At 39.9% G+C, this 26,492-nt stretch overlaps 1 protein-coding gene across 1 annotated transcript; it reads right to left on the reverse strand.

Moving 5' to 3' along the window:
• Positions 1 to 1,599: 1,599 nt before the first annotated feature.
• RAB32 (RAB32, member RAS oncogene family) lies at positions 1,600 to 26,492 on the reverse strand. Its single transcript, XM_049800578.1, has 3 exons — positions 25,987 to 26,492; positions 8,592 to 8,869; positions 1,600 to 6,185 (listed from the first exon to the last, which is right to left on the reverse strand). Exons 1-3 carry the CDS (start codon positions 26,213 to 26,215, stop codon positions 6,036 to 6,038), a joined length of 657 nt encoding a protein of 218 aa, XP_049656535.1. The 5' UTR covers positions 26,216 to 26,492; the 3' UTR covers positions 1,600 to 6,035.

The following is a 26,492-nucleotide window of genomic DNA, read 5'->3' on the forward strand; positions in this document are numbered from 1 at the left end:
GTCCTCCCCGGGCTGCAGGTAGAGATCTGCTCCACCGTGGAACTCCATAGGGGACAGCCTGCCTCACCATGGTCTTCCCCACAGGCTGCAGGGGAATCTCTGCTCCGGTGCCTGGAGCGCCTCCTCCCCTGTTTCTTCACCAACCTGGGTGTCTGCAGAGTTGTTTCTCTCACATGTTCTCACGCTGCTCTCTGGCTGCAGTTTCTGTGCCCCAGCAACTTTTTTTTCCCTTCTTAAATCTGTTCTCCCAGAGGCACTACCACCATCACTGATGGGCTCAGCCTTGGCTGGCAGTGGGTCTGTCTTAGAGCTGGCTGGCATTGGCTCTGTCAGACACAGGGGAAGCTTCCAGCAGCTTCTCATAGAAGCCACCCCTGTAGCCCCCCCACTACCAAAACCTTGCCAAGTAAATCCAACACAGCATGTGCATATATCCATAGAAGCATTAGCACTTCAACTAGCCAGATGCCGTCCAGGCAAAGGAGACTAGAAGTAATCTTTGTGCAAAATACAATTATTTCAATGCTGTACTGTACTGAATAAACACTGAGTATAAAATCATGTTTGAGGCATAATAATTTAAAGTTAAAACTGAACGTATCTCAGTGGGGCAGGTGTTTTGCTACATCAATGCTAGGATAGCACTGTCAATTAAAATTAACTCATTATAACCAAAGATGCTTAGACATAATATGAACAATGGAAATCGATAATGCAGCTCAAGTACTATACTACTTCAATACCACAGTCTACAGGAAACTTCTGAAATACAAAAATCAAAAAACATATCCATCTGAATGCAAGAGGCTGAAAGTCCATTATTCTGGCTGGATACTACATACTACTTTGATGCATACCAGTAAAGGGCAGAGGCGTTTAGAAATGGAATTAGCAGAATGCCCTTGCTGTCTTTAACCTTTAGGGAGCCATGAGCTTTCCAATAGGACCAATAATTATTAGCATAACTTAGGCTTTCAGAGGGGTCATGATAATAGACAGGTTAAAAGTTCCTAAGCTCTAAAAAAAATGATGAGGCAAAACAGAAGCTTGTATGTTTTATCAAAAGGCTGAACACTTCGTTTCATTTCCTAGAACCTGTAAAAGATAAAATCCCTTGATGTTAAAATGCCACATGACATGTAGCAGCTACCTTTTACTCCCAGTAACAAGTTAAAGGCAGTAAGAAATCCTGCATATTTTATTTTCATTTAGAGTTATAAGGCCAGGAATCCTGTGTATTTTAATTTCATTTAGAGTTCAAGCCAAATGATTTACGCAGTGATAAAAAGATGCAAGATCAGTATACTTATCTATTATCTTTGCAAAAGGATGAAGGAACCAATACTGAGATGCTGGCCTGCTACTTGTACACTTCCCAAGCCAAAGCTATCCACAGACTGAAATAATAAAATAACCATCTAGTAGAATTTATTCTTAAGAGTATGTAAGCCACATCGGATGTCTAAGCTAGACATTTTCCCTGAATGAACACTATTTCAGGTGGTGATAAAAACATCTATAATCATGGGTTTAAAAATGCATCAAGTACTTCCCCCCCACCACTACCACCCCATTTAGACACAAATTGAAACAGAGAAGTGAGCTTATAAGCAGAGCTTTATGATGGTCATGTACAATACAGGCACAATTTCTTTAAATAATCTTTACTGCATAGTCAGATCTGAATCTAGTATATTCCTTATTTTCAATATTATACTGTTGCAGGACAAAGAACTCTGAAGTGACCTTTTGCATACTGCCAAGTGAATGATGTATTTCAATTCAGAATCATTATTTATCTCACTGGCATTTTGTTAATATTTTTTTTTTTTCCTAAAAGTATACTGCTATCCCCATTTGTTAAATTCTTTAGCAATTCATTATATGAAGGAAGAAGGCATACACACACAAAGAACTGTGTTTCTGTACCAAACAAGGTATTCTGTAAAGGGAGAAAGAGGTAGCCAGGTCTCTGTTTTGGAACCAAGGTCACTAGCGAAAGACTAGAAAGATAAGGGAGCAACAGTTTAAAAGCAAAATGTTTCACCATTCAATACCACAGTTTTACTGCATGTATTTCTTTTATAACTATTTCCTCATATCACCATCTATCAAATGGTTACTCAGGAAAGGAGTCTGTAAGAATGACTCAAACTATTCCTCATCAATTAATCACTACAGATTAACAAGGATTTGTTCAATTTAATCAGACTGAATGCTACTACAACGTAATAGGTCTGACACAAAGTTTAAACAAACAAAACTCTGAGGCTTGGAATAGCTTATATTTTTCTACTACTGTAGTTAAGATACACCTAGAAAATCCCATACTGAAAGATCACAAATTGCTGTAACTCCTTTCTAGTTTTCTGAGCAATTGTAATGCCTCATTAAGCTTTTAAAATTAATAGAGGCTGACTTTGCATTAGCTGCACAGACGTACTACACAACTACAATCCAGGAAGACTATATGCCATCTCCAACCTTTACAAAATCAGTTGATGGAAACATGCCAGGAAAGACATTTTACCGAGGCACCGATTCAGATTTTTACTCAAGTTTTTCTTCACAAAACTGTCCCTTAAATATAGGGACTAAGAAGTCAGGTACTTGCTCATTTTAGACTGACATATTTCAGACTGCAAGAGATAATGAAGTAAAATAGTATGGAGCCTCTGCTCATCTGATTGAGATGAATTACCACTTTACTATATATCCTGTACATGTAAAACAAATTGCATTTGACACTTTTTGCTCACTTATTAGCCTGAAGTTAAATTGGGTTTGTCTGAACTTCCACATATCTTTCGAAATCAAAGTTCTTAGGTTAATTAGGACAGGGCTTCATGACTAGTTTAATTGACCTAAACACTTCTCTACAAACTACAGTCTCATTCTCTACTAGGGAGATGCTCCCATTCCCTTCCTCAGACTAAAATTCCAGTCTTTTTTTTTTTTTAGTTTTCACCTTCTAGCTGGATCAGATTTCCTGATGCACCCCACCAGTCTCAAACATAGTAATGCTCCCTCCAAGGAACAGGAGCGAAAATGCAGTGTGTATCATAAAAGAAGACTAGCCATGTATTAAAGCTCAAATTTTTTTCCCCAGGAAGGTGGAAGGAAAAAAACAAACCTCCATCATACAGATAGAAGTCACATTGGTTTTTATACTAGACTTAGGAAAATACAATCTACACAGTCACTTTAAAATCCTTAGGTTTTTATTTTTGTAGCTGGGAATTCCTGAACCTCACCCTGGCTCAGCTTCTCCAGTAAGTGACAACCTGTAACAAAACTAGCATAATGCACCACAGTTTGAGTCATGACCATTCGACATTTGTGTAGAGCTTTAGAAGAACACAAGCTACATACAGAACAAGGAAAGTGCTTAAACATAGCAGCAATAGCTCCTGAAGCAGAAATTTAGACATTCTTGAAACAAATCTGCATAGGAGTACATTGTCACTGGCAGGACTCGGATGTGATTCACGCATTCAGGTAGAGTCCCAAAGCTTCAGAGTTCGCTTTTTATTCTGCTGTTGAATCTGAACACTAAAAACAAGAAAAAGCACAAGCACTGTTTTGAAAAAAAAGTCTACTTCACTTCCACTGGCAGTTTCCCTAGTAAAGTAGTTATTTAAGGAACTAGCATTTCAGTGTGGACCAACCTTCTATGCCATACTAGACAGACTCAAGAATTGGCCTTTTTATTTTGCCCATTAGGGACAAACTTCATGTTATATTACATAGGCTCAGTAAACTTACAGTTGAAGTCAAGTGCACATGATATTGCATCTTGTTTGACTGGTCATCAAGATTTATCATGTTCTAGTCAAGAAGCATCAAATAAAGTGGCTATTCACATGTTCCACTGGCTAGTTACTGGATTTGTGCAGCTACAATTAAAGTTTAGAAAAAGACAGTACACTAGAGACTAAACAGCTTATTGAAAGTGAGTTAACAGTCTAAATGGAGTTGTTCAAGTGACTGAATAGGAAGATTATGGTAGTTCCAGGTTAACTACAAAGGTTAACAACTCAAACAAGCCAGCATGCAAGGAACATAGATGGGGTGCAACTTCCTTTCTGAAGGGCTACAGGCTTTCAAAAAAAATTTAAAGTAGCAATCAAGCTTTGAGTGTCCAATAAATCTGCACAAGCCTAATGGACACGTTCTTTACAGTGTTGCATGGTAGGAGGATAAGAGACCATAGACATAAGTTGAATTTAGAAATGTTCAGACTAGATAAACTCTCAGGGGACAGTCAGGCATTGAAACAACTTTCCCAGGGCCATACAGTCTCCATTGTTGAAGGTTTAAGACCAGACCACACAAAAGCCTACACACCCCAGTACTACCTTACTTGGAGAAGGATGTTGGCTTAGAAGACTTCCTAAGAACCCTTTCATCTGAATTATCTTATGATCCTAAGCTAGTTAAATCCAGTTTTAGCTTATGCTAAGCCTTACTGTAGTAATTTAAAATAAGCCTTTAACATAGCAGCTACTAGGAGATAAAGTTGTTTTCAAATGTCAATGAAATCATTTGTGTATAGACTGGGACACGATGTGAAGATTCATGTTCTCAAAAGCATACACCAACAACATACATAAGATGCCCAAATATATTTATTTGTCTCTTAAAAAGTATGTTACTCTTTAGAAAAAAAGACAGCCTAGGAAATCTCAATACAGATTAAAGTATATCCAGTCTGGCACATACTTCATGCTGATGTTTAAGTAACATCAGCACCATCAGACCAAGCAAGATAAGACTTCTGAAGTCAGTAGCAATGAGGTACCAGGACAGAAGAAACCCTTAAAATAAAGAGGAGCTTCAAAGCCTTTCAGCCAAGTAGACCCAGAGTTCCAGAACATATTCAAGAATGGTGAAACTTCTCTAATCCTTTTGATCTTCACTTGCTGCCAAAAATTATGTATAACAAGGAAACATAAGCATCTTGGTATATAGAGTTACAAACTGGTAAGCCAGTTCACCAGTTCCAAATCAGAAGAGTGCAGCACTGTTCTAAAACTGAAAAAGCTAGAGCTTGGGTTTTGGGGTTTTTTTGATAGGCTAGCAAGAACCAGTTAAGCTATTTCCTTCAAGACCTCTCTCCTTCCTCATGGTATTCACAACCATCTCAAGACAGAAGCAAAAAGAAGGAAGTTCATTATCACAGGACAGCAAGATATTTACTTTTTGAACTCTTGGTAAAGTTTTCAGTGTTAGTGCATGAAAAAGTTACTGGATGTTTATTTGTGGATGTGCATATGCGTGAGGTTACCATAGCTATGTGCCAGCAGTACAACTGTATTCATTAATGTGTTTCATATGTAAAGTATTAGCTGAAAATATTCTGCCTTAAATGGCTAGGGATGCATTTTTGTTAGTATTTATATAACCATGCCTTTCCCCTGTTAAGTACAATCATTTACCCATCTTGTTCTTACTCAGTGGTAAAAGCCATCTACTTCACTCAGTCCTAGTGAGCACACTAAGAAAGATACCTTCCATCTGTCATTGGCCCCTTCAAGATTTCTGGGATGTCTCTATCCAGGAGAACTAGCAATGAGACAGATCCTCATGGTGGGGGATAATAAATAGGGACAAGTGTGTAGGTGAGAAGGCTAAAGTGGGACAGCACTGGTGACAAAGGAAAAGTTTACTTTAAAGGTGCAAGTGTCTGTTCAGCTAAAACCATGATGAGTGAGTCCTATTTGGAATGCAGCATATGTCCTAGAAGCAAACTAGACACTGAATGTTGTATTTGTTCCTTTTTAGGAGTGTAAACACTACCTTATGTTCTCAAGAAGACACTAATCAGACTTAGATGCAGCCACTCAAGCAAGTGGAAGGATAACCCACAAGATACTCAGTTTCATGCTAAACAAGAATACGTAAACACCCACAAGAATCACCTATTCAGATAATACCAGGCACCCCATATGGATTGTCACAATGCAGCACCATAGCAGCAGTTTGATATAAGGAACAGTCTTGCTGCTCATCCCATTTACTGAACAGTGGTAGCATTAGCAGCACTGTGATTTACTCTCTGCTTTCAATGGGTCTAGGTCCAGTTTTGGTTTCCCCACATCATTCTCTTCATTAGGAAAGGTTTTGTAGTTGGCAAGGATGTTTTCCACCAAGAATCGAGCAGCTTCATCTATGTTGATGTTGTCCTAAAAATGTTGAAAGCAAAGTAGTCAGTTATTTTTGGAAACAGTTCCACATTCCCATTAGAAGCTGGCCAAATACAAAAATTCTTCTGCAGTCTCATCAGCATGACACAAACAGCTTAGATGCATCAGCTCATTGCTCATATACTTGCTCTTTCAAAAAAAAGTTACCAGAAAGTTTTGAGCCAAAGTTATTCACCCATATTACAAAGAGGATACCTCAAGTCTAATCTCAGAGGCAGTTGGTGTCTTTCCTGCATCAGGAAAGATAATAGGCAACTACACTGTTCATAGTAGTCTTCTACCTTTTGGGGCCTTTTTCTTCTGCTGCTGCAGTTTGGGTGCACTTATTTATGTAAAAGGACCTTTCCTAACAGCCTCAAAACCCCAGCTAAATCAGGGTGCCTCATCTAACCACTCTACAGTTTCTTGTGCATGGTTTGAAAAGTACCTTCACATACACTCTAAAGAAGGTGATGAAATACGTCTCTAGGTATCTCAGTTACTGACGGACCAAGCTGGCCAAGTGCAAAGGGGCCTTTGGCCACAGCTTTGACCTGGCTGGTCCACCTCATAGCTCACCACAGGGCTGCCACGTTTGGAATTGCTCATCTTTGGTTCCAAAGGAAGTACCAACCCAGTACACTCTTCTGTCTTCATAATTGTAGACCTAAACTCTAGAAGAGCAAGGTTAGATCATGAGAACATCTGACCCATCACTGCTGCACTTTACAAGCTTGTGGTTGTCAGCCATAAACTGCTTTTGGCAGTTTGCAAATAGGCACTTTTGCCTGGCCAGAGCAGAGGAGAATTCTCCTCAATTTAATGTGAGGATGTTCATAAGATATTTCTAAGAATGTTTATACTCTCTGCAGTTCTTCTGCCTTTAATGTTATCCCTAACCCACAGGGAGTGGGACCTATATTACTGATGACTAGACTGAAGATTCAAGTATCAGTTCCAGCAGAAAGGCAAAAGCAGATTATCAGGATATTTAAGTGGGCAGGACTTAAAACCATAAACTGATTTGGTATGCCTAAGAAACAAGAAGCTGCCCTGAAGTTTTGCTAAGCTATTTAAACTACACCTCTTCAGAGTCCTAAGCAAGTCAATTCATAACTGAACTAGGACTAACATTGTCTGGACTTTTCTCTGCCAAGAGACCAAGAACCTTGTTTTACATTGTCATGTCTTAATGCCACCTAAAATGCAAGCTGTCACTACCCTCCCGTGCTAGGTTTTGTTCTAATGTTACATGCATTTATTTTTAACCCATGTTGAAGTTTATACATAGCAGTGTTAATGGGCAGATGAAGCTTCAGGGAAGACACAACGCAAAGGAGAATCTTGGTATACTTTTTGAGTATAAAGAGCCTTAAAACGTGAGGTTTTAGGAACAGATGAGTGGGTTTGGGAATTATTTATTCAAATGAAAATTCATTATTAGCTAATTTAACCGATTCCTGTCACTGTGTACTAAAGTTATCAGAAAGAGGCTTGTTACTTTATTTTTTGTTTGTCTTTTTTCTTTAAAAGAGTTGTCTAAGCATCATTTTGTGTCAGTTCATCAGCAGCAGTTAAAGGAAGTAGTCAAGCCAAGGGAAAAGAGGGACCTTGAGGTTTAACTTACCATATAAAGGAGTTATTAGCCAGACCAGTAATCTGGTCTGTCAGCCACATTGTCTTTATCTAGAGGAACCTTTCATTTTAAGGATCAGTTGAGTTTTAAGGAACTGTTGGATTTCACTGCCAACTAAGCTACTGCAAGCTTATCTGCACATTGACCAAGCCTCTACACTAAAAGTGTACAATATATGAAGTTACTCAGAGCTGTTTGAATAAAGCAGCTGTCTATCTTAGCTTAAGTTACTGTAGAGAACAATTTGGTTTTCTCCAGTTCAGTCTTGAAACTGCCTGATAAAAAAGTGCTTTAGTGACAATGTTACCATCTGGGTAGGTAATAACAGGTGAGGAAATAGCTTGTTCACTCGTAGAGTCTTACCACTTCCTACATGCAACAGTGAAGATAGAAGCTGCAATTTAAAAACCTGCACCTAAAGATTACTTGAATCTTTTGAATAATTTGATCAGCATTTAGTAGTATTAACATCTGAAGAATTACTCTGATCCTGATGCATGCAAGATGAAAACCAACTTAAACTCAGTTAATTGAGGTTTCCACTTAGTTTTAAGGGTCTCTGAACTTAAGATGCAGTTCTAATCTAAACCAAATATCCTGCAGGTCTTCCTCAGGAGTGAGCTAGCCTGCACATCACTTCCAACTTTTGCTGATCATTGGAGACTTTACTGTCACTTCTTATACTGGATAATTTTATTCCCCACATGACTATATTAATCCATATTTCTGCCAATACTTAGAAGAGGTAAAACATGTTTCTTTATGCTCACCTTGGCAGATGTTTCAAACCATCCAACAAAGCCACCTTCTCTGCAGAACTGGTCCATTTGAGAGGGATTCTGGCTGCCATCTTTCTTCTGGTCACACTTATTTGCAAGAAGAACAGCAGGGATGGGGCTGCCATTGGGGAGTAGTACTTTACTGTCCAAATCATGCTTCCATTTTGAAACAGCTTCAAAAGTGGAGCCTCTTGTGACATCAAAGACCACAAAAGCACCAACTGCCTCTTTGTAGTATACTCTGGTCATATTTCCAAAGCGCTCCTGGCCTGAAAGAAAAGACAGCGATGGAGAATATTTATATTTAAGCATGAACTGTAGTCAATGTAGATGGATTTCTGTACCAGGGTAGTACGTACAAGTTTGGCATTCAGGTCTAGTCACCTAGTTCATACAACATTGCCTCTTCTATCCTATATAAGCTCATTGTAATAGCCATTATGGATATTACACATGACAAGTCAGATGCTAAAAGCAGTTTGCAATCTCAACTACCACTTTGAATTTGGTTTTTTTTAAACTTATTTGTTGAGTAGTGTTCTTTGAGAAGTAATGCCTAAAACCACTACCAGCACAGCTATATGCAAATAATTCTTTCATCAAAAAACTTGTGCAAGATTTAGATATAAATCTAGCTACTTCAGCTAAAGACTTAAGCAAACTCAGAGTACTTTTCTGAAGGGTAAGCAACAAGGGTTTCTACAAGCTCTAAGGCTAACAGCCTTCAAAGCATCTTCTGAACAAGTCACCTATATTACAGATATTTCCTTGGGGACAAGCTCAAAAGGAGCTAGTTTAACAGTTCTAGCTAAGCCTGTTATCTTTGACTTCATCTTTTAAGTCTAAGACCTTCTCTGGAATAATTTCCAACTAGGAGTTCTACAGCAACCCCAGTATTTGAAACAAGATTATCAGAATAGTTAAAGTACAATTACTCACAACAAAAATCCAGATGAAAGCCAATGGTCAGCAAGTATAGTAAACTAGAAAAGCCTTTTCTTAAGTACAGTAGTTGGTATACTTGAAATGTAGAATTACAGTGCCCGTTCAGTTATTCTTCTGTTTCGAAGGTCAGACTACCATGCTGTGTTGGTACTTGAGTACACATAACCGTGTCAACTGGTAGCATGTGGCTTGGGAAGTTCAGGCTGCTAAAATAGCTTTCTGCTTTGTTCAGAAGCCTTCATTGTGAAAGTAGTCCCTGCACTTTATAATTTAATTTTACAGTGTATCATTACTTCAGCTTTTAGCATTTAGTGCATATGCTGTTTTAGAATAGATAGAGGAAGTAAGGATTTTAATTGGAAACATAGTTGTCTGTTTATAAACATTCAAGTTCACCTTTGATTAGCAAGGCCAAACAGTTACAAGAACTGGGTATAGTCATCTTCTCAGAAAGAGCCAGAAATTCATTAGGTAAAGGAACTTGGCAAGGGATCCTGTTCAACAGCATGTTTTTCTAGCTCACTTGCCTCATTTTAATGTCAGTACTTCAGTGCACCATTTAGCTCATTCCCTATAAACATCCCTATTAAAAAAGGTTGACTAAGGATTTGTTAGAATTGTCTAAAAACAGCAGCAGCTACAGTGAAGTTCCAGAGAATTATAAAGCTCTACAAAGCTACTTCTGGCTGTTCAATGTTAAACTATGATATTGCATAAAACAGCATCACTAACCAGCATATTCTGAGGAGTGGAAGTTACACATGAATTTCTTCACTACCAGCTCATTATCCCCTGTGTGAGAATAAGGAGCATGCAAGAGGAAAGCTCTTCCCTCCATATTCAAAGCTCAAGTTTTGAAAGCAGCATTTATGCCATGGATTCTAAGGCCAACAAGCCAGGCGCCAAGCCTGCATCTCGGTGACTACATCACTGGAAGAAACACATCACTGATACAAGTCTCCTAAACAGTGTACACAGAACTTTTGTATACAAGAGATTCACATTGTCCTCCAAGGCCTTTCCAGGCTGGATTCTTATACCCAAAAGCTGTTTTTCGTATAGCCTTACTACAAATTGTTCTACCACATGGCCACTGTTTTCATGAATCAAATACCATTAGGAAAGAATTTGGCCAGAAGGCTTTTACTAATTCTGCAAATCAATTGTGTCACATCTAAAGAAGCTTCACCTTTAGATTGTGGGGATTTTGTTTTTTAAAGGGAGTTGCACAGGGTCAAATTTAGTTACATTGAGCCAGTCACTGCATATGGTACCACACAAGCTATGAGGAGCAACTTCTCAGCTTCCCCATTTGTTTAGCCATCAGTCTCACCATTGATTCCTGTGACATGGGAACATCTCCAACTGTGCTAAAGCACCGAGTCTTGTGTCCGATTCAGGCAGTATATCCCTTCACACCATAGGACGGGCCCACATAACGAACAGTGTAATCTCAAGGTCTACAGTGCTCTGCACCAATCTCAGTCTTTTACAGAAAGATTTCTTCAGTTTGGCCCCAAAATGTTCTAGAAATGAACTCCACTTGCTGGTATTTATGAGACTGTACATGAATCTGAAGCGGCAAGGGGAACAGTCCCATTAGTCCTCCCTATTCAGTTGCTGGAGATCTGTGGGAATTTCAGTCTGTTTTTTAATTAAGGCTGTAAGTTTTTCCAAAAACTTAGTGGATGTTTACAGAAGAAAATAAAGTTGCATTGATTAGTTGCAGAAAGGGTTGCTAGACTGTTACCAGCAAGGAGCAAAGACAGCATAATCACTGTGTATGAAAACTAAGTTATTTGGGAATTTCAGAAAAGGTTATCAGGCAGTTACCATTTCTCAGATAGCTGTGCATGCTGTAAGTAAACATGGCTGTGATCAGTTACTACAGTGAAGGACATCGCCATTGGCTGAATCCCTTCCTGTCTACTGCCCTACCATCCAAAAAAAGCTTTAAAGATAAAGAACAGTTAGCAAGCAGGCCACAGTAGCCTCCTAGAGCAATAACCCTTGGTGAAATCCGCACAACACAGTGCATTTAAGGTGTATGAAAGATTGAATTAGTACAGCATCACATACAGCTTCCAAAGAAAAGAAACAAAGTTCCAAACTATATATCATAATCAAACTTGAAGAGTCCTAAACACCACCAAATGGTTTTCCTTAAAGAAATAACAAGGGGACTAGCCTTGGCCAGAAAGTCTGATCATCACTCAGATAAGTTTATCAATTCCATTTCCAAAAGAATTTCCATCATCTTACCATAGCCAGTCTTCCCCACCCACCTGGCCCAATGCCTTTATATACAATGAGCTGGAGAGCTGCATTGACTGGTAATCAACCAAGATTGCCTGGCAGTTCATTCCTTGACACTAGTGACTTCTCGTGCCCTAGTATCCCCCAGCCTATGTGAAACATTAACACCACTCAGCCTCCTGCTAGATATGTTATACCAGATAGGCAATAAGAGTCTTGCAGTGGAGCAGCAGACTAGCTGAATCCCCTCATGGGGTCCTAACCAGGAGAAAGGTCACTGCAAGAGGGGCTGTGCTAAGTGGCAGATTCAGGAGCTCTGGAATGGTGCAGAAGGTTAGCTTTGTATAGTAGCTTTTCTCATTGTGTGAGAAGACAGCAGTTCTGGTAGGAATGTAACCTGCACTGAACTGTACTTTACCTTGTACTCTATAGCAGTCATTTAGAAAACATGGGCTTCAGCTGTCCAGAATAATCCTTTAAGTATTATTTCTAGCTGGCTTTATTGATAGAAGTTGAAATTTTTCTCTTCTAGTATTAGTTTTAGATTTGGAAAAACATTAATACATATTCTTCTGTAAGTTTGGGTGAAAGTAGACAACTGATATGCATATCAGCATAAAAGCCTTTACTTTTTAGATTTAAGCTTTGCATAAGGAGGATTTGGAGCTCACAAGCTCCAAACACAAGCTCAACACCACTGCAGTATTAGAGATCAATGCCTTTTCATAGGCCAAATACATTCCAGTACGAGTGTTGCCCTTTTCTAAAGTAGCCCAAACTCCAGAACAGTTTATTACAGAGCTGCTTTCACCTCTAGAATTCACATTCACTAACAATAAACCTGACCTGCATACTAGTTTACAACTGCTCTTCCATCCTGTCTGGAGGCCTAACGAGGATGGATATATTCTTTTTATTCCATAGAAAGAAGACAGAAGCAATAACACATGGCTTACGTAAGACATAAGAGTTTTGTTGTGGTAAAAGGTATATGGCATGAGGCAGGAAGAGAATCGAGTATAAAGTGAGTAGATTTTCTTTATAATCTTGTTATTACTCACAATGCACATGCTGAGTTTCTTGTAGGGGATGCAGAACATTCTAGGCAGCATTTTGAAAATTTAACAAGACTTTCAGGCAAAGCTTTCACAAGTGCTTTTCTGCTTGCAAAACAGCTTATACAGAAAAAGCAAACTGTAGAACACACTACTCCTCCAAAGTCTGGAGTCCGAACATCATTCTTTGTTATTAAAACAAAATTACTCCATTTTTGCCATGCTTAGTTCAGCCAGGAATTTATCATTCCCTTTACTATGTCCAGCAGAATTTTTGCTGTAGTCATTTCACCATGTGCGAGAACAGTGTTGAGCAGTGCAGAAATTGGATCATACCACCAGAGGGGAAATAGGCTAAAAGTGATCAGATGAAACTAGACTTAAAATCTCCAGTGTGTATAACCATGGAAGGAAGAGGACAGGAAGATATCTACTTGCTTACTACAGCAGTATGGAAAGGACATCATAGGATTAATCATTCTGGTAGGCCTAGTGCTTTGACATAAATCTGATGGTACCACAAAGTTATACTTTCTCCATGTTTTAGGGATTCACGTGTAGATGAGGAGCAAAGCTACAGTACAGTCATGGGGATCAGAGGTTTTGTTTGGGGGTATGGAAGTGGCTGCATGCAATGCAAAGTTCTGCATTCTCTCACCACAAAGTTTTCACTTCTAAATGACTCAGCACATATTGTCACCATATTTTCCAGTAATTGCAACAACATTCAGTGAAATACTTGCATAATGTCATGCATCAGGAACTAGTAACAGTTCCCTACAGCAGCATCACAGGAATTAAGTTTCATTTAAAAATATATCAGAGATTGAGAGCTATTCTTGCTTCCCAGTTTACATTATAAGAGGGGTAAACTGTAAGCTAAAAACTACATGAAAAATATTACAGCCAGGGCTGACATTAGAAGCTTTATCTTTGTCCTTTGCTGCAAAAGATAAGTTATCATTGTAAGATTCAGCCAGTGCCAACCTTGTCTTGAAGTACGTTTTAAAGAGCTTCTGCAGCAATCTTTCCCAGTGTTTATTCCTGGGAATAAACAACAGTCCTGTTTATCACAGCAGTGTGAATCATCATTGTGGTAGTTCTTGCTTTTAGTTAGCAGGAGATACCCTACACTCCTACTGTTATTTCTGATACTAACTCCTCCTATGTGATGGGAATTGAGGCTAGAAAAAGCAAGTTAAATGTACAAATGACTGCTGGATATGCATGATACTAATTTTGTCAGGGTTCCTTCTCCCAGAATACTTGTCATACCTAGAAGCCTTAATATGTAGTTTATATGAACAAGAACTTACTCAAGGAGAGTAAAATGTCCCATGTAGAAGAAGAGTCCCCAGCTATACTTTTTTGCTGTGAAGGCAAATTTTGGTTTACTTCTGTCAGTACCATCTGTATAGCACAAGTTCCCCTACCTTGTAAAAATCTAAGCTTAGTCTTACCTGAATCCACAGAACCCAGAAACCGGATCTGTGTTAGTTGTATTTAAACCCTTAACATCTTATCAGAAATAATGATGGAGAACTGAATAAAGTTCTTCGGAGTTTTTCTTTCAGACGAGACTAATGGTTCTGGCATCCTCCCAAAATTGTGTCATTAATGAGGAAGAGAAAGATGACCAAGGGTTCTAAAAGCCTGACATCTGGAAGAATGATGGAACAAATAGTTTCTTTCATTGCAGTAATGTTAGTTCAAGTCATCTTTGACAGGCTAATCAGTTTAATGGGTGGCCAGAGCTCAAAACTTGATTTTAATAAGTTTGGCAGTTCCACATCAAATAATCTTAAACTATAGATGTATAGTCTAGACTGCAGTCACCCAAAAGTCAATGCACAACTAGCCGAAAAGTTTTATTCCAAAGTTGTTTGCTACTAAGTGGAAGACCATTGCAATGAAGTTTGAAGTTTTTTCCTGGACCCAATAATAGAGAGTTGTCAGAAGTCTGATGATAAACAGCAAAAAGTCTTCAGTTTATGAATAAAGCCAAGCAGCTCTTGCCAACATTGTCCTTCGGAATGCTGAAACTCAGAGTTCAGTTAGTTTAAAAGGCTGTTTAAGTTCAACAGAAAGAAGTAATATACCACACAGGAAAAGTTTAATCTACAAAACCAAGCCAGAAGAACTATCCAGCAATACTGCAGTAGTGAAGAAAATTATTAACAGACCTAGTGAATCAAATTAAGTCAGTTCAAAATGCATAGAAGTAGCATCCTGCGAGTGTGTTTCAGTTATTCTGCTTTTCTGTCAACAGGTACTATGCACTGCAGTAAACTCACAGGATGCTTATTAAGCTATAGTGAATGATTGTAATAAATCAGTTTTAGTCTGGGAATACTTGAACATTCTCCTTCCGTTTTGAGCAGGGTTCTCAGATCAACTACTACCACAACCACTAACAGTCAATTAGTCATGCCAAAATTCAAGAAGGGTCATTAGTGACAGTCAGACTAACTCTAATTTGACTGCCAACACCACAGCTCTTAGGTTCTTGCTATCAACTGCTCTGACCTTATTGGCCACACAGTGTGCAAGCACAGTGCCACTATCTAGGCTTCAGTGCCAAACGCCATAAGTTAGCCGTTTCAGACAACTTCCAGGTCCATGAGACATTTGAGCTTTTATTCAACCTAGACAGGGGAAAAAACCCCACACAATTCAACAGTAAGTGAAACCCCTTTTTTCCAGTCTTCCTTCTGCCAAGGGAAGGCCTAACCTAATGAACACTCTCCTCCCTGGTCCAGTTGTGTTGCTTTACAAAAGATTTTTCTCCAACTCCCTGAATTTCTAGGGTCAGACTTTCACATACCAACATGAAGGAACATCTAAGTGGCAGGTCCTTATTTACAATTCCAACTCTCAGTAAAGTTATCCCATTCGTAGATTTAAGCTAAAGCACCATCCAAAATGGCTGGGCATGCAGCTCAATCCTCTCACTGAGTTAGAGCCACTGTTGCTTTCAAAACTCACCTAAGTCCTTTAAGAGCCACAGGCAAGAACAAACTACACTTTGTATGCATGTTGGTCCTACAGCTGGATGTTTGGCACAATACAGCAAATATCCAGAACTGCCCTGAGGATGCATCTCCCAGTTCTCCAGACATCTAATGTACATTTTACCACCACCAGGGTCAGGTGTGAGCTCACTGAGGCTCCTTTTTAGCCAGATATATCAATATGTTACTGGCAAACTACCACTGTTGACAGCATTCCCCCCTCTCCCCAAACCAGCACAGCTTGTCCCAGAACTGTCTTACCCAATTAGAATGAACGTTATTCAGCAAGAAGTAGGTTAACCAAACCACTATCAATATTACAAGACACGCTCAAGTGTGTCTACCTGCTTTTTCACATGGGTAGCAGCTGTAGATTGCGAGCAGACAGACTCTGAGACTGTCAGTACTAGATGGCTCTCCACTCCTCACTCCTACCCATTTAAGCTATTAGTGCAAAGTTGCCACGTGTCTAAACTACAGAGGTGTTGAACTATACTAGCAGCTCCAGCAGATATTAGAAACCTGTAAGTGTTAAAAGCACATCTACCCTGACTTTTACTTTCCACCACTGTGGAAGTAATATTTGGTATTTGTGGTTCTGGTGACAAACACCAAGAGGTTAAAAAGCAAGAACTACAAGAATATTGTATATTCCTGTATTAGGCAGTACTAGAAACAGTTTCCCTGACTGCAGCTCTTACAGTTTCTAACAGACAAAAGCAGCCTCAGAGGCTTTTTGGTGAATTGCTAATGTCCTTTCTTACTAAAGGTGCGATGGGAAAGTTAACTGACCACTGGATGAACCTCTTCCCAACAGGAATTGTCCCAAACCCTTCAGAAGAATAGTCTTCAGGGGAAAAGGTAACCAGCCAGTTAATGTCTGTTCAGCTGACTCCCATGTTACCGTAAGAGATAACATTTGGTCCTCTAGTTATGTCTACATTAGGAAGTTGCAAGGTGCAGTTGAAGCAGTTCTGCTGGATGAGACAGTGTCAGAGACCTGACATCCACAGTATACTATAGAGTCTGTATGAGACTCAAGTAATTGAAAAGTCACTGAAGAATATAAATACCAGTGCAGCAGTAGTTTGTTTAGATCATAACACTGTTTTCACAGGTTCTTAAAGCCACTATTTCATTCTGAATTAGTAGTAAGTAGTTTTCTCTAAAGTTTCATTGCACAACACAGCCAGTTTCTAACCTAACAATTTGTTAGCTACCTGAATTTTCAAAATCAGTGACTAGTCTTTCCATTCACTGTTCACTGTCATTACACTTTATTCTCAAGCAGGACAGTCCTGTTCACTACCAGTAAAACAGCAAGAACGCTGAGGTGCAAGTGCTCAGAAGTTAAACACCCAATTTCCATCAGGAATGCTGACCACATGTATCATCCTAAGAGATGGAAAAAGCGCACCATTCTCTCTCACAAAGATAGAAAGCCTTCCTCAAACAATTGCACAGCTCTCACAGGGAATTGCACAGCAAGACTGATAAAATTTCACTGCTGCCTGTAGCCTTGGGCTAACCTAATGATTTCAGATTGTCCAAACTGACTTTAACAGCTTACTGTCTTGTCTTTAAGAAGTTTAGAGGCAATACCCTGCACTTACTTCATCCCACACTGAATGTGTGTAGAAGTATGACAGTCATGTTTGTATAAGAAAGTTTCACCTGTTTTGCTTGCATCTTTGGTAAACTGCAAACTAACAAGAGAGGAAGTCCCTGACTAAGCACTAGATTTCCATCCCCAGAAAAGTAGAGTTCAACCAAGCTAAATAATTTCTAACTGGCTGTCAAATGCAGCATGCATGGAAAAACTCTCCTTGCGTTGGTATTCAGAAAAAGTTGGCATAGTCCAATTAGTGCAATGAATTGGTACTTCCTACCTTTCTTTAACTAGACTTACCTAAACAAGTCATCTGCAAGAGTTAAGCTATTTCATGCCTGACACCCTCTAATCCATCTCCTTTGGTATGCTGTCATGCAGCCAGAACTGTACTGTGTACTTAAGAGTGATGCTGCGTGGTACTACAGCATTTCACAGCACACAGGAGAACAAGTCTAAAGTCAGTTTGTCTCAAGAACAACTTTATCACGAGACTGAAAAAATGTTAATCTCTAAAATGGTCAATGTGTCATGACACATTGTGTGTGATTGGAATTTTGTACCAAATAGCTGCCACTTTTCTCTACCTAGCACTCTAGCTTGGGATCATTTAAAGAACAAGTTCCCATAAGCTGTTTGCAGTGACACTCAGGAGGCTGCTTTTTAATCTATTATTTGAAAAGCTGCTAAAATCCATACAATAAGGAATATTGGGTTTTATTTGCTGCTAATCTAGAAGTCAGTGCTTCTGAAAGTTTGCTATGCTTTCTCTAGACAGAGTTAAGCTCTATAAACACCTGAAATCCCATAATTTTTCAAAGCATAATCTTACCAACCCATCTATCTTTGTTCTGTCTCCATAGCCAGAGGAGAACTCTGAACATCTAACATGCTACCACAGGTAGCTTGAGAAGCACATTGTGCTTTGTAGTCACTACTTACTGGTGGTCATGCTAGCTTTAACACTTGGAAAAATTTCACAAGAGGTTTTCCTACGAAAGCATAGGAAAACATAGGTAGAAATTTTCTTACTGCAAATCACTTCCTTCTGACACGGCATATCACACTTCAGAACCTCTGAAGTGAGTATTTGGAGGGAACCGTTTACAACAGACTGCAAAAGCAAGGCAATGGTTACCACCAGAGCTCAAGGAAGGTATTTCCCACAGCTGTGAGACTGAATCCCAGTGGCCTTGCTCATTACTGAAAGGATGAATCTTATTTTATACAGCATGGAGCCTTTTTTGGAACCAGGTAGCTTAGATTTTCTTTCCTGCATTTCATGAGACGGGTTGTCCTCAACTGATTACCTCTTCCCAACACTTGCTAACTCAAACTGTACTTGTGTACAGACACTTCAATGACACCCTGTCCTATGCATTTGTCCTGTGCATATGAAGAAAACCAAACTGGTAAGAGGCAAAGTAGAGACATAAATAAGGTGAAGACACCAAGACCCTGGAGCTGCAACACTGATGTAAGGAAAATTGATAGATGTTGATTTACATTCATGTAAACTCCATACATTAAGAGAAAACTATATATTTAATATTGTCTCCACCTCCAAAGGGTAATGCACTTGACTTGTAAAACCAGCTTAATTTCTGACTACTTGAATCAGTATTACATGAAGGGCAAGAATTTAGCCAATACTTGCCTCAAAAAAGTTTACGATCAATGTAAGTTAATGATTTCTAGTTTGTTTTATAATCTGACTCAAAAATTAGTTATGATGTGTGATATATACTGGTTTTTCTCCTGTCTGCTGTACTGCACATAAGAACTTAAGTACCATTTCCATTCAAGGTAGCTTCCCCCCTGCCCATTTGATGGATACCCATCCATCCATCCTTCATTCTCTGTATCAGAGCACTAGGGAAGCATTTTCATTGTGATCTTGTAGAAAGCATAAAGCTTCTGAGCAACTGCTATATATGATATGAACCATATCTATTTGAAAATAAGGCTGAAGCTCCATCTATTCCATAGTGATTAGAAGCTCAAGCACTAAGTACATTTCCATTGTTGACAGAAATTAAGAGTACCTGCAAGATCAATACAGCAAGCTTTCTTTTAAGCCTGTAGTAGATCAGGTGGTCTAAGATCACATCTTTAACCCCATTTCTTGTAGGGCATCTAGAAAAGCCTATGGAGAAATTCTAAGCTTATTTCCAAAACACTCAAAGAACATCTGTCTCAATTCTACCATTTAACTGAAAATTAACTGAACAGTCCTGTCTTGCATAACCAAAATTACCATACTAAACAGCCTTACAACACCAACTTCCAAGACAGTAACATTTCCCATGTGCTTATGGAATTCCATCAGCACACAGGCTTTAAGAAGTTTAGTTCCAGATAACATATACAGTACTTTGAGTTGCTGTATAATACATTACTAGGCACAAGAACCTTCACCGATATGACTGATTTAGTACCCCATGGGTAAGACAAGGAAATTGCTTCATCAGCAAGACCAATAACCATACCTTGCTTGATAGCATTTCATAAAAAAAGTACTTAAACAGAAGAACTCCAAGAAAGAAAGCATGTTGACATCCAGAGCTTGTATTCAGAGACATCTGAAGGCTGGAAACACACCATAAAGAAACAAGTTTAACACATTGAGCACTTATTTGGATACTTAGCTGTAAAGCTCCAAGCACAGCAAGTCATTCTCAACTGAAAGCTCATAACTAATTCAGCTATTGCAGAAGAGTCACAAGAAAGGACACCCACACAAGATTTCCCACAGAGGGGTGGTTACTAGAAGGAAACATACAGTACACCTTCAGTTAAGTTTTTTGGCTCTACTGCTTCTAAGACTGTGTTCAAAACCTTTCAACATGAACACGCCTTCTACTTTCCCCTCCTCAAACTTTGTCTGCTAGCCTTGCATGTTTCCAGCCAACATCATGCTTAAGTAATTTTTCTCACATAAGATTTATACTTAAATGTGTGAGCAGGAAGCATTCAGAAATTGGTCACAGGTCTTCCAAATCTTTTTAATTAGTCTGGAGACTTAATCACATAAAAGATTCTCCAACCCTGACTGGGAGTTTTCTGACCTGCCTCAGCTGTTAGCAAAACAACAGTGCTCCCATCTCCACATGAAGGCAGCTGGTGCTGGAACCTTCATCACCATATAAACTAGGAAATAACTCAGATAACTCGTCAGTTTCTGAAAAATCTCTGAAGTCCAAGTTCTGCATCCATTTCTGATGCAGTTATTTATGTGCACATTTTTCACTCATTAAGTATCTTTATAACAGTGAGGGAGAAAACCACAGTTGAGGGCAGCTTATGCCTGAATTGTCTTGCCTCCACCCTATGCTCACTTGCACTAGGCACACAGCTAAGCAATTTTTTTAATGGTTTCTTTGCAGGAGTTGCCATTTTAATCCCTACACTGAGCTTCACAATGTGTTGTGGCTAAGGACAGGTTGTTACAAGAATACCTTGACTACCTTTAGAGACTACTACCTCCAAGCTCTTCATACTTAGAAGGGACTGCTCTGAAAAGCAATTAAAGTACATACCTCTATGGCAGAGCTATGTATGTACAAGAAATGGAGGAAATTTTCTGGTTGCCCCCTATAGACTTTCAGGGATGTATTAACATCACTCTAGGCTTGCTTTAGACCTTATTTAAAAAAAAAATAAATCAGTCCACAATGCAAGAAACAAGTTAATGACCTGGTACATAGAAGCAACTTGACAATCTTCTGTCAGTACCACACACACAGACTGAGGAAAAACTGAAATATACAGCTGCTTGAAACTATAAGGTTTTTCACATGGAAGTATGCTATCTCACATACTGGAACAGCCTGAGTGCCTTTGAAACTCAGCCACCAAAATACACAACAGTACAAAGCTATGTTCCACAGAAAGTGCATAGGTACCGAGCACTCCACCTTTCCAGAGGAGATAGATTTTATTCCACTGGGACAGAAAATCTTATCAGGTGCAGCATCACTCCTGCGTATCTAAGCAAGAAGGCTTACATTTTGCCCTCACTGTCTTGCTTTGCAAGTGCTCATTTCAGTTTAAGTTTTCTTCCCTGCTGTGAAGTAAGTTTTATAATATCCTCCTCCTTCTCCCATATCCATGGTTTCCTGCGCTTACTTTGCCATTTCTCATGGCTTCCTATAGATGAGAGCAAGTTAACTTCCTAAGTTAAAAGCTTAACATCAACTCACATACCTAAGACTCATTCGTCTTCATAGACAAGATGGGTTATTCCAGCTCTTCCTCAACTTAGCATTTGAGCAAAATACTTCATCTGATTTCTCCATCCTCTTGGGGACTGGTATATACTTCTAACAAGTTAGAGTCCAGAACTTTTCAAGGAGACAGACAAGAGTTTAGTAACAAATTTCCATTCTACAAGTCTTACCATTCAACTCATGAAAGCTTGTTTAGAGCATGTTTAGAATACTGAAGTACAATCATTCCTCTTCTGTTTGGCCAATTTCATAGCCACGGTCTTCCAGTTAAAGCATTACTTCAGTTTTAATAAACATTTTCCCAAATAAATTCTAATAAAGTCCTGGAAGAAGGGTGCTACTACACCAAAGTTAATGCAGAATTGCTCAGTCAAAGCTTTAAAAACAAATTCATCTGCTAGTTGTCATTAGTGACATTCTTCAGGAGAAGCCAAGCTGAAGTGGTCGTCTTTGAATTTTACCACCCCTGTCATCCAGCCAGTTACACGTTCGTACACGCTGGTGTGAGTGACAGTGGTAGTCAATGTGATCATAAAGCAGCATCTAACACTACTCAGTTGCTGGTCTTATTAGATCAGATCAAAAGTTTTTATGATACAGAAAATCCTTCAAGTGTCCTTTCAATGCTATTTGACTGAGTTTCATCAATATGCTGTATTCACCTCCTACACTACGTTGTGGTCAGTGCAGTACACTCACTAAAACAGCGTGCTTGTCAAGTAGGAATCTCCAGTGTATTGAAATAGACTTTCAAAGCACTTCCCTATGATTAAGATTCCTTTGTTTTGTATCTCTTTACCACAATGACTCATTCCTATCTCCTATTTATTTCACCAAATATTTATGTCCTTTGATCCAGGGGGTTAACCTGGTTCCAACACTTTCAGAATTTATACAGGAAGAGATATTTATCATAACTCCACATGTCAAGATAAAAAACAAGAGTAATGCCTCAGGGCAGCTAAGGTTTAGAAGTTTTGCTCCTGTAGGAACATGCATGTAATCTGTTCAGCTTCCTTCAGAATACTTCATGCTGCAGCCAAGGTAATTTGACAGTAACTGATCAGTCTTAGTCCCAGGCTTTTTCATCTCCATTATTCAAGAAGCTACAACCTGTGTCTAAAAACTAGAATGCCTAAGTATTTCTGGAATACACAAATCTAGGCACAGCAGTACCCTTCTTCACCCTTTACTATTTCACATCCCTTCCCCCCGATTCTGCTGCAGGAATTTGCATTACTTTGTACCTTACAACAAGAAGGCTATTTTCACCAGATAAAGGCATAGGTAGTATAACATTGTCATGCTCTATTTGATAGAATTTTCTAATCACAAAAACCCCCTCAGTTAGCATAAGAAACTGAAGTCGCTCAGGAACCTGCTGCATTGCAATACACAGCACAACATTCATCACTTTGGCTACAATCACACCAGAACCCAGCACAGTATCTGCATTATAATCTTTAGCTGATGACTGAACTGCATGGTTAGTTCTTATCATTGATTTAGGAATAGAACCTTAGATTGCAGCACCCCGCTCTTTGAGGAAAGCTTTTCGTGATGAACTGTTAAGTACAAGCTTTGATCTAGTGAAAAATAACAAGCCTTCCTATGCTTAAGGGTTAGACTTTAATTCAGAAGCCTTTTTAAATGCATAAAAATCAATTCAGAATGCCAGCACCATATTGCTTGCAGGGAAGTCACATGTAACATTACTTACCATAAGATTTAGAACTCAAGAGATCTAAAGCTGTTTGTCTGCACACACCAGCAGAGAAAATTATCTACATGAGCTTTTGAAAGCCAGAAGACAGTTGGGCTCACGAGTTAAAAGGGAATGACTATCACATGCTCAGATATTTTGTTACACACTTCAACAAAGCGCTTTAGGGAGTATGTGTTATGACTATATAGAAGCCATCTTCAACCTGGTTCTCTTAACTAAGAATTTCTACATAAGCCTGTTAACATCCTCAGGTATTTAGAAACATTCATGAGTACAGATGTAGACAGCTGCAGAACACATTCCCAGGTCAAGGACTTCAACAGTTTTAAGACCATGAAACAACCCTTACGGATACTAAAATCCCCTTTATTTTAATCATTAATGCTTAACTGAGATGTCAAGCTCTGTAGGAATCTGAACTGTTACTCTCATACTCACTAAGCACAGCCGAATTAAAAAAAAAATAAAAAAAATCACTAAGATTACTTCTCTCCTTGGTCTTGTTGATTGGGGAAGGACCCCCAGCCCCTTGGAAACAGAATAGCCTGAACAACCAGCTTAGACATAAGAGTTTGGAGTGCAAATTGCAGAACAGTTGTATTTCCCTTTTTCATTGTTGCTAGGCAAAGACTAGTCAGGAGTTTCATGCAAAAGTACACCACATCATAAAATAGGAAAAATATTTCTGCGACAGAAAAAATTTTGATTCTTCAATCTATCAGCAATATTAGCACAAGCCTCCAGGGATTTATCAGCAGCTCTTAAGTCAGTCTTCACCTAGCAGTGTCCAAGATACACTACAGGCAATAATCAAGAGTGAAAGATACTGTCTTCTAGATCTTGAAATTAATGCATGGGTGTATCGATAGGACTTCCCATAGCATGAATAGGTTCTGGTCCAAACTTTGTTACAAGTTACGGCTAAGTTTCTGCCTAGCCTGTTGAAACAGATTGCTTTGGCAAAGCACACAGCCTATCCCAGTCCCAGAAACCAAGGGCTGAGAAGTTAAACACAAGCCTGGCAGCCTGCCAAACCCCAGAATCCTGACAGTCTCCCTGCTTCAATCTTTGGAACCCCAGACTTGCTGAAATACATCCAGAGCATTGTAACAGCTCGTATTGATACTGCTAATTGATTTACAGAAAGTTAAAACTGATCCATAAAAGGCACACATCAGAAGAGAAAGCTTGCCAGGATTTTACTTGCTCTCCAAAACAGCAATTAGAAGATATTTTAGTTTGCCCTACAGGCCAGCAGCAGAAAGATCTATCGTGTGTTTCAGTATACAGCAGCACGAAGCAGGCTTTTTAGTTTGAGGAATCATATTTGAAGCGTTTTAAGATAACCTTTAGAAAGACCAGAAGGTGATGTACAGCTGGTCTGTCACAGGGTTACAGCAGCCACATGTTACACTTCCTCTTTTCAGAGCTTCCACTGGCTAAAGCATAGAGTTCATGGAAACAGCAACTACCAGCTGTTACCCCAGTATCTTCCAGTAGCATAAGCTTAAATACCAGCATTTGAAATAAAGTCTACTTTTTTGTATCCAAGGAGATATTCTGAACGCGGTAGAGAGGGATGAAGAGAGCTGCAGGTTAATACCTGGGCTGCACACAAAACTAGAAATGCAATACCAACTCCAGATCATTAAGGAGTTGAGGGGACAGACTTCTTACAAGACCACAGCAAAACAGAGTTTGTTCTGTGGCATTCAACAGCACAGCATAAATAAAGTTAACCGTGGTAAGTATATAGTTGGGGTCTTTAAAACAGAGGTGCTAAAGAACAGTTTTGAATTCTATATAGGAAAGGAATGACATGTAGTTTGGACAAGTGAACAGGGCTTTTCTGCTTCTGTGTGCTCAGAATACCTTTTTTGATACACAAACCCATGATTTGAATGTAGAACTAAACACAACTCCCATTCCCTCACTCCATGTTGCAGGGACACAAGTTACTTTTCAATTAAGCAGGTGATTCCAAACATGCAAAGTTTGAGCATGCTTCCTTTGAGGACATTTTTAGCTATTTGAGTTACCTTTAACCTGTAAGGTGTGCTTACTAAAGATAACCTACTTGGAGAAGACATTTATTTCCTCTACAAGGGTTACAGAGCCATAACCATGAATGAATTCAAGCAACAGTCATAAGCGAGGTCACAAGTGCCCCGGCAAGCAGGTCAGGAGGAGCAGTATGAGCAGGAACCCTCCAGGAGCCAGCAGGCAGAGCAAAGCTGCTTTTTGAGGACTGCTGTAAGACCCTGGGCCAAGCCAAGAGCCCTGTAACATCAGCTAACAGGAGCACACGCAGCCTATAAAGCCAAAAATTTCACTCCCGCAGAAACCTCCCTCTACTTACACCTCAAATGCAGGCAAGAGGGATTGCAGGTAACAAGGGGAAGAAGGAGAAACAAGACACCAGACTTCACAACCAAAATACACCTTTCTCCGCAGAGGCCGGGCCCCGGGACCCCAGGCAGCCGGGTTCACAGGCCTCTGCCTCCCCAGGGCTCTCCTCCCGCCCTGCAGAGAGACGCCCACCCCCCGTCCCTTACCTGCTATATCCCAGAGCTGCAGCCGCACCAGGGTCTTGCTGTCCCAGTTGATGACTTTGAGCGCGAAATCCACCCCGATGGTGGCCCGGTAGTGCTGGGAAAAGAGCTGGTGGACGTACCTCTTGATAATACTGGTTTTACCCACTCCCAGCTCCCCGATCACCAGCACCTTGAAGAGATGCTCTCGGCACTCGGCCACGCCGGAGCCCGCTCTTTCCCCGCCGGCCATCCTCGACCCTCCGGCGGGAGCGCAGCTCTGCGGGGAAACCGGGCAGCCGGGGCCGCGGCTCTCCCGCCTCTAGAAAACTTTTTTGTTTTGTTTTTCTCCAGCCGACAACTTTCCTCTAACTTTTTCCACAACCGGCTCACCCGCTGGGCCGGCCCACGACGGGGAGGGGAGGGGAGGGAGGGGGAAGGCTGAGGGAAACGGAGGGAAGGTCAACCCCCCTCACGCACCACGACGGGGAGGGGAGGGAGGGGGAAGGCTGAGGGAAACGGAGGGAAGG

The sequence above is a fragment of the Accipiter gentilis genome, chromosome 5, assembly GCF_929443795.1.
Source record: "Accipiter gentilis chromosome 5, bAccGen1.1, whole genome shotgun sequence".
In the NCBI taxonomy this organism is placed as follows: Eukaryota; Metazoa; Chordata; class Aves; order Accipitriformes; family Accipitridae; genus Astur; species Astur gentilis.

What these genes read in the sequence shown, in the direction of transcription:
- RAB32 (XM_049800578.1), bottom strand. Translation starts at nt 26,215, where the DNA reads ATGGCCGGCGGGGAAAGAGCGGGCTCCGGCGTGGCCGAGTGCCGAGAG. An exon ending in GCAGCTCTGGGATATAGCAG is followed by an intron (nt 8,870 to 25,986) that starts GTAAGGGACGGG and finishes CTTTTCTTTCAG; the next exon opens with GCCAGGAGCGCTTTGGAAAT. An exon ending in GGTTTGAAACATCTGCCAAG is followed by an intron (nt 6,186 to 8,591) that starts GTGAGCATAAAG and finishes CAACATTTTTAG; the next exon opens with GACAACATCAACATAGATGA.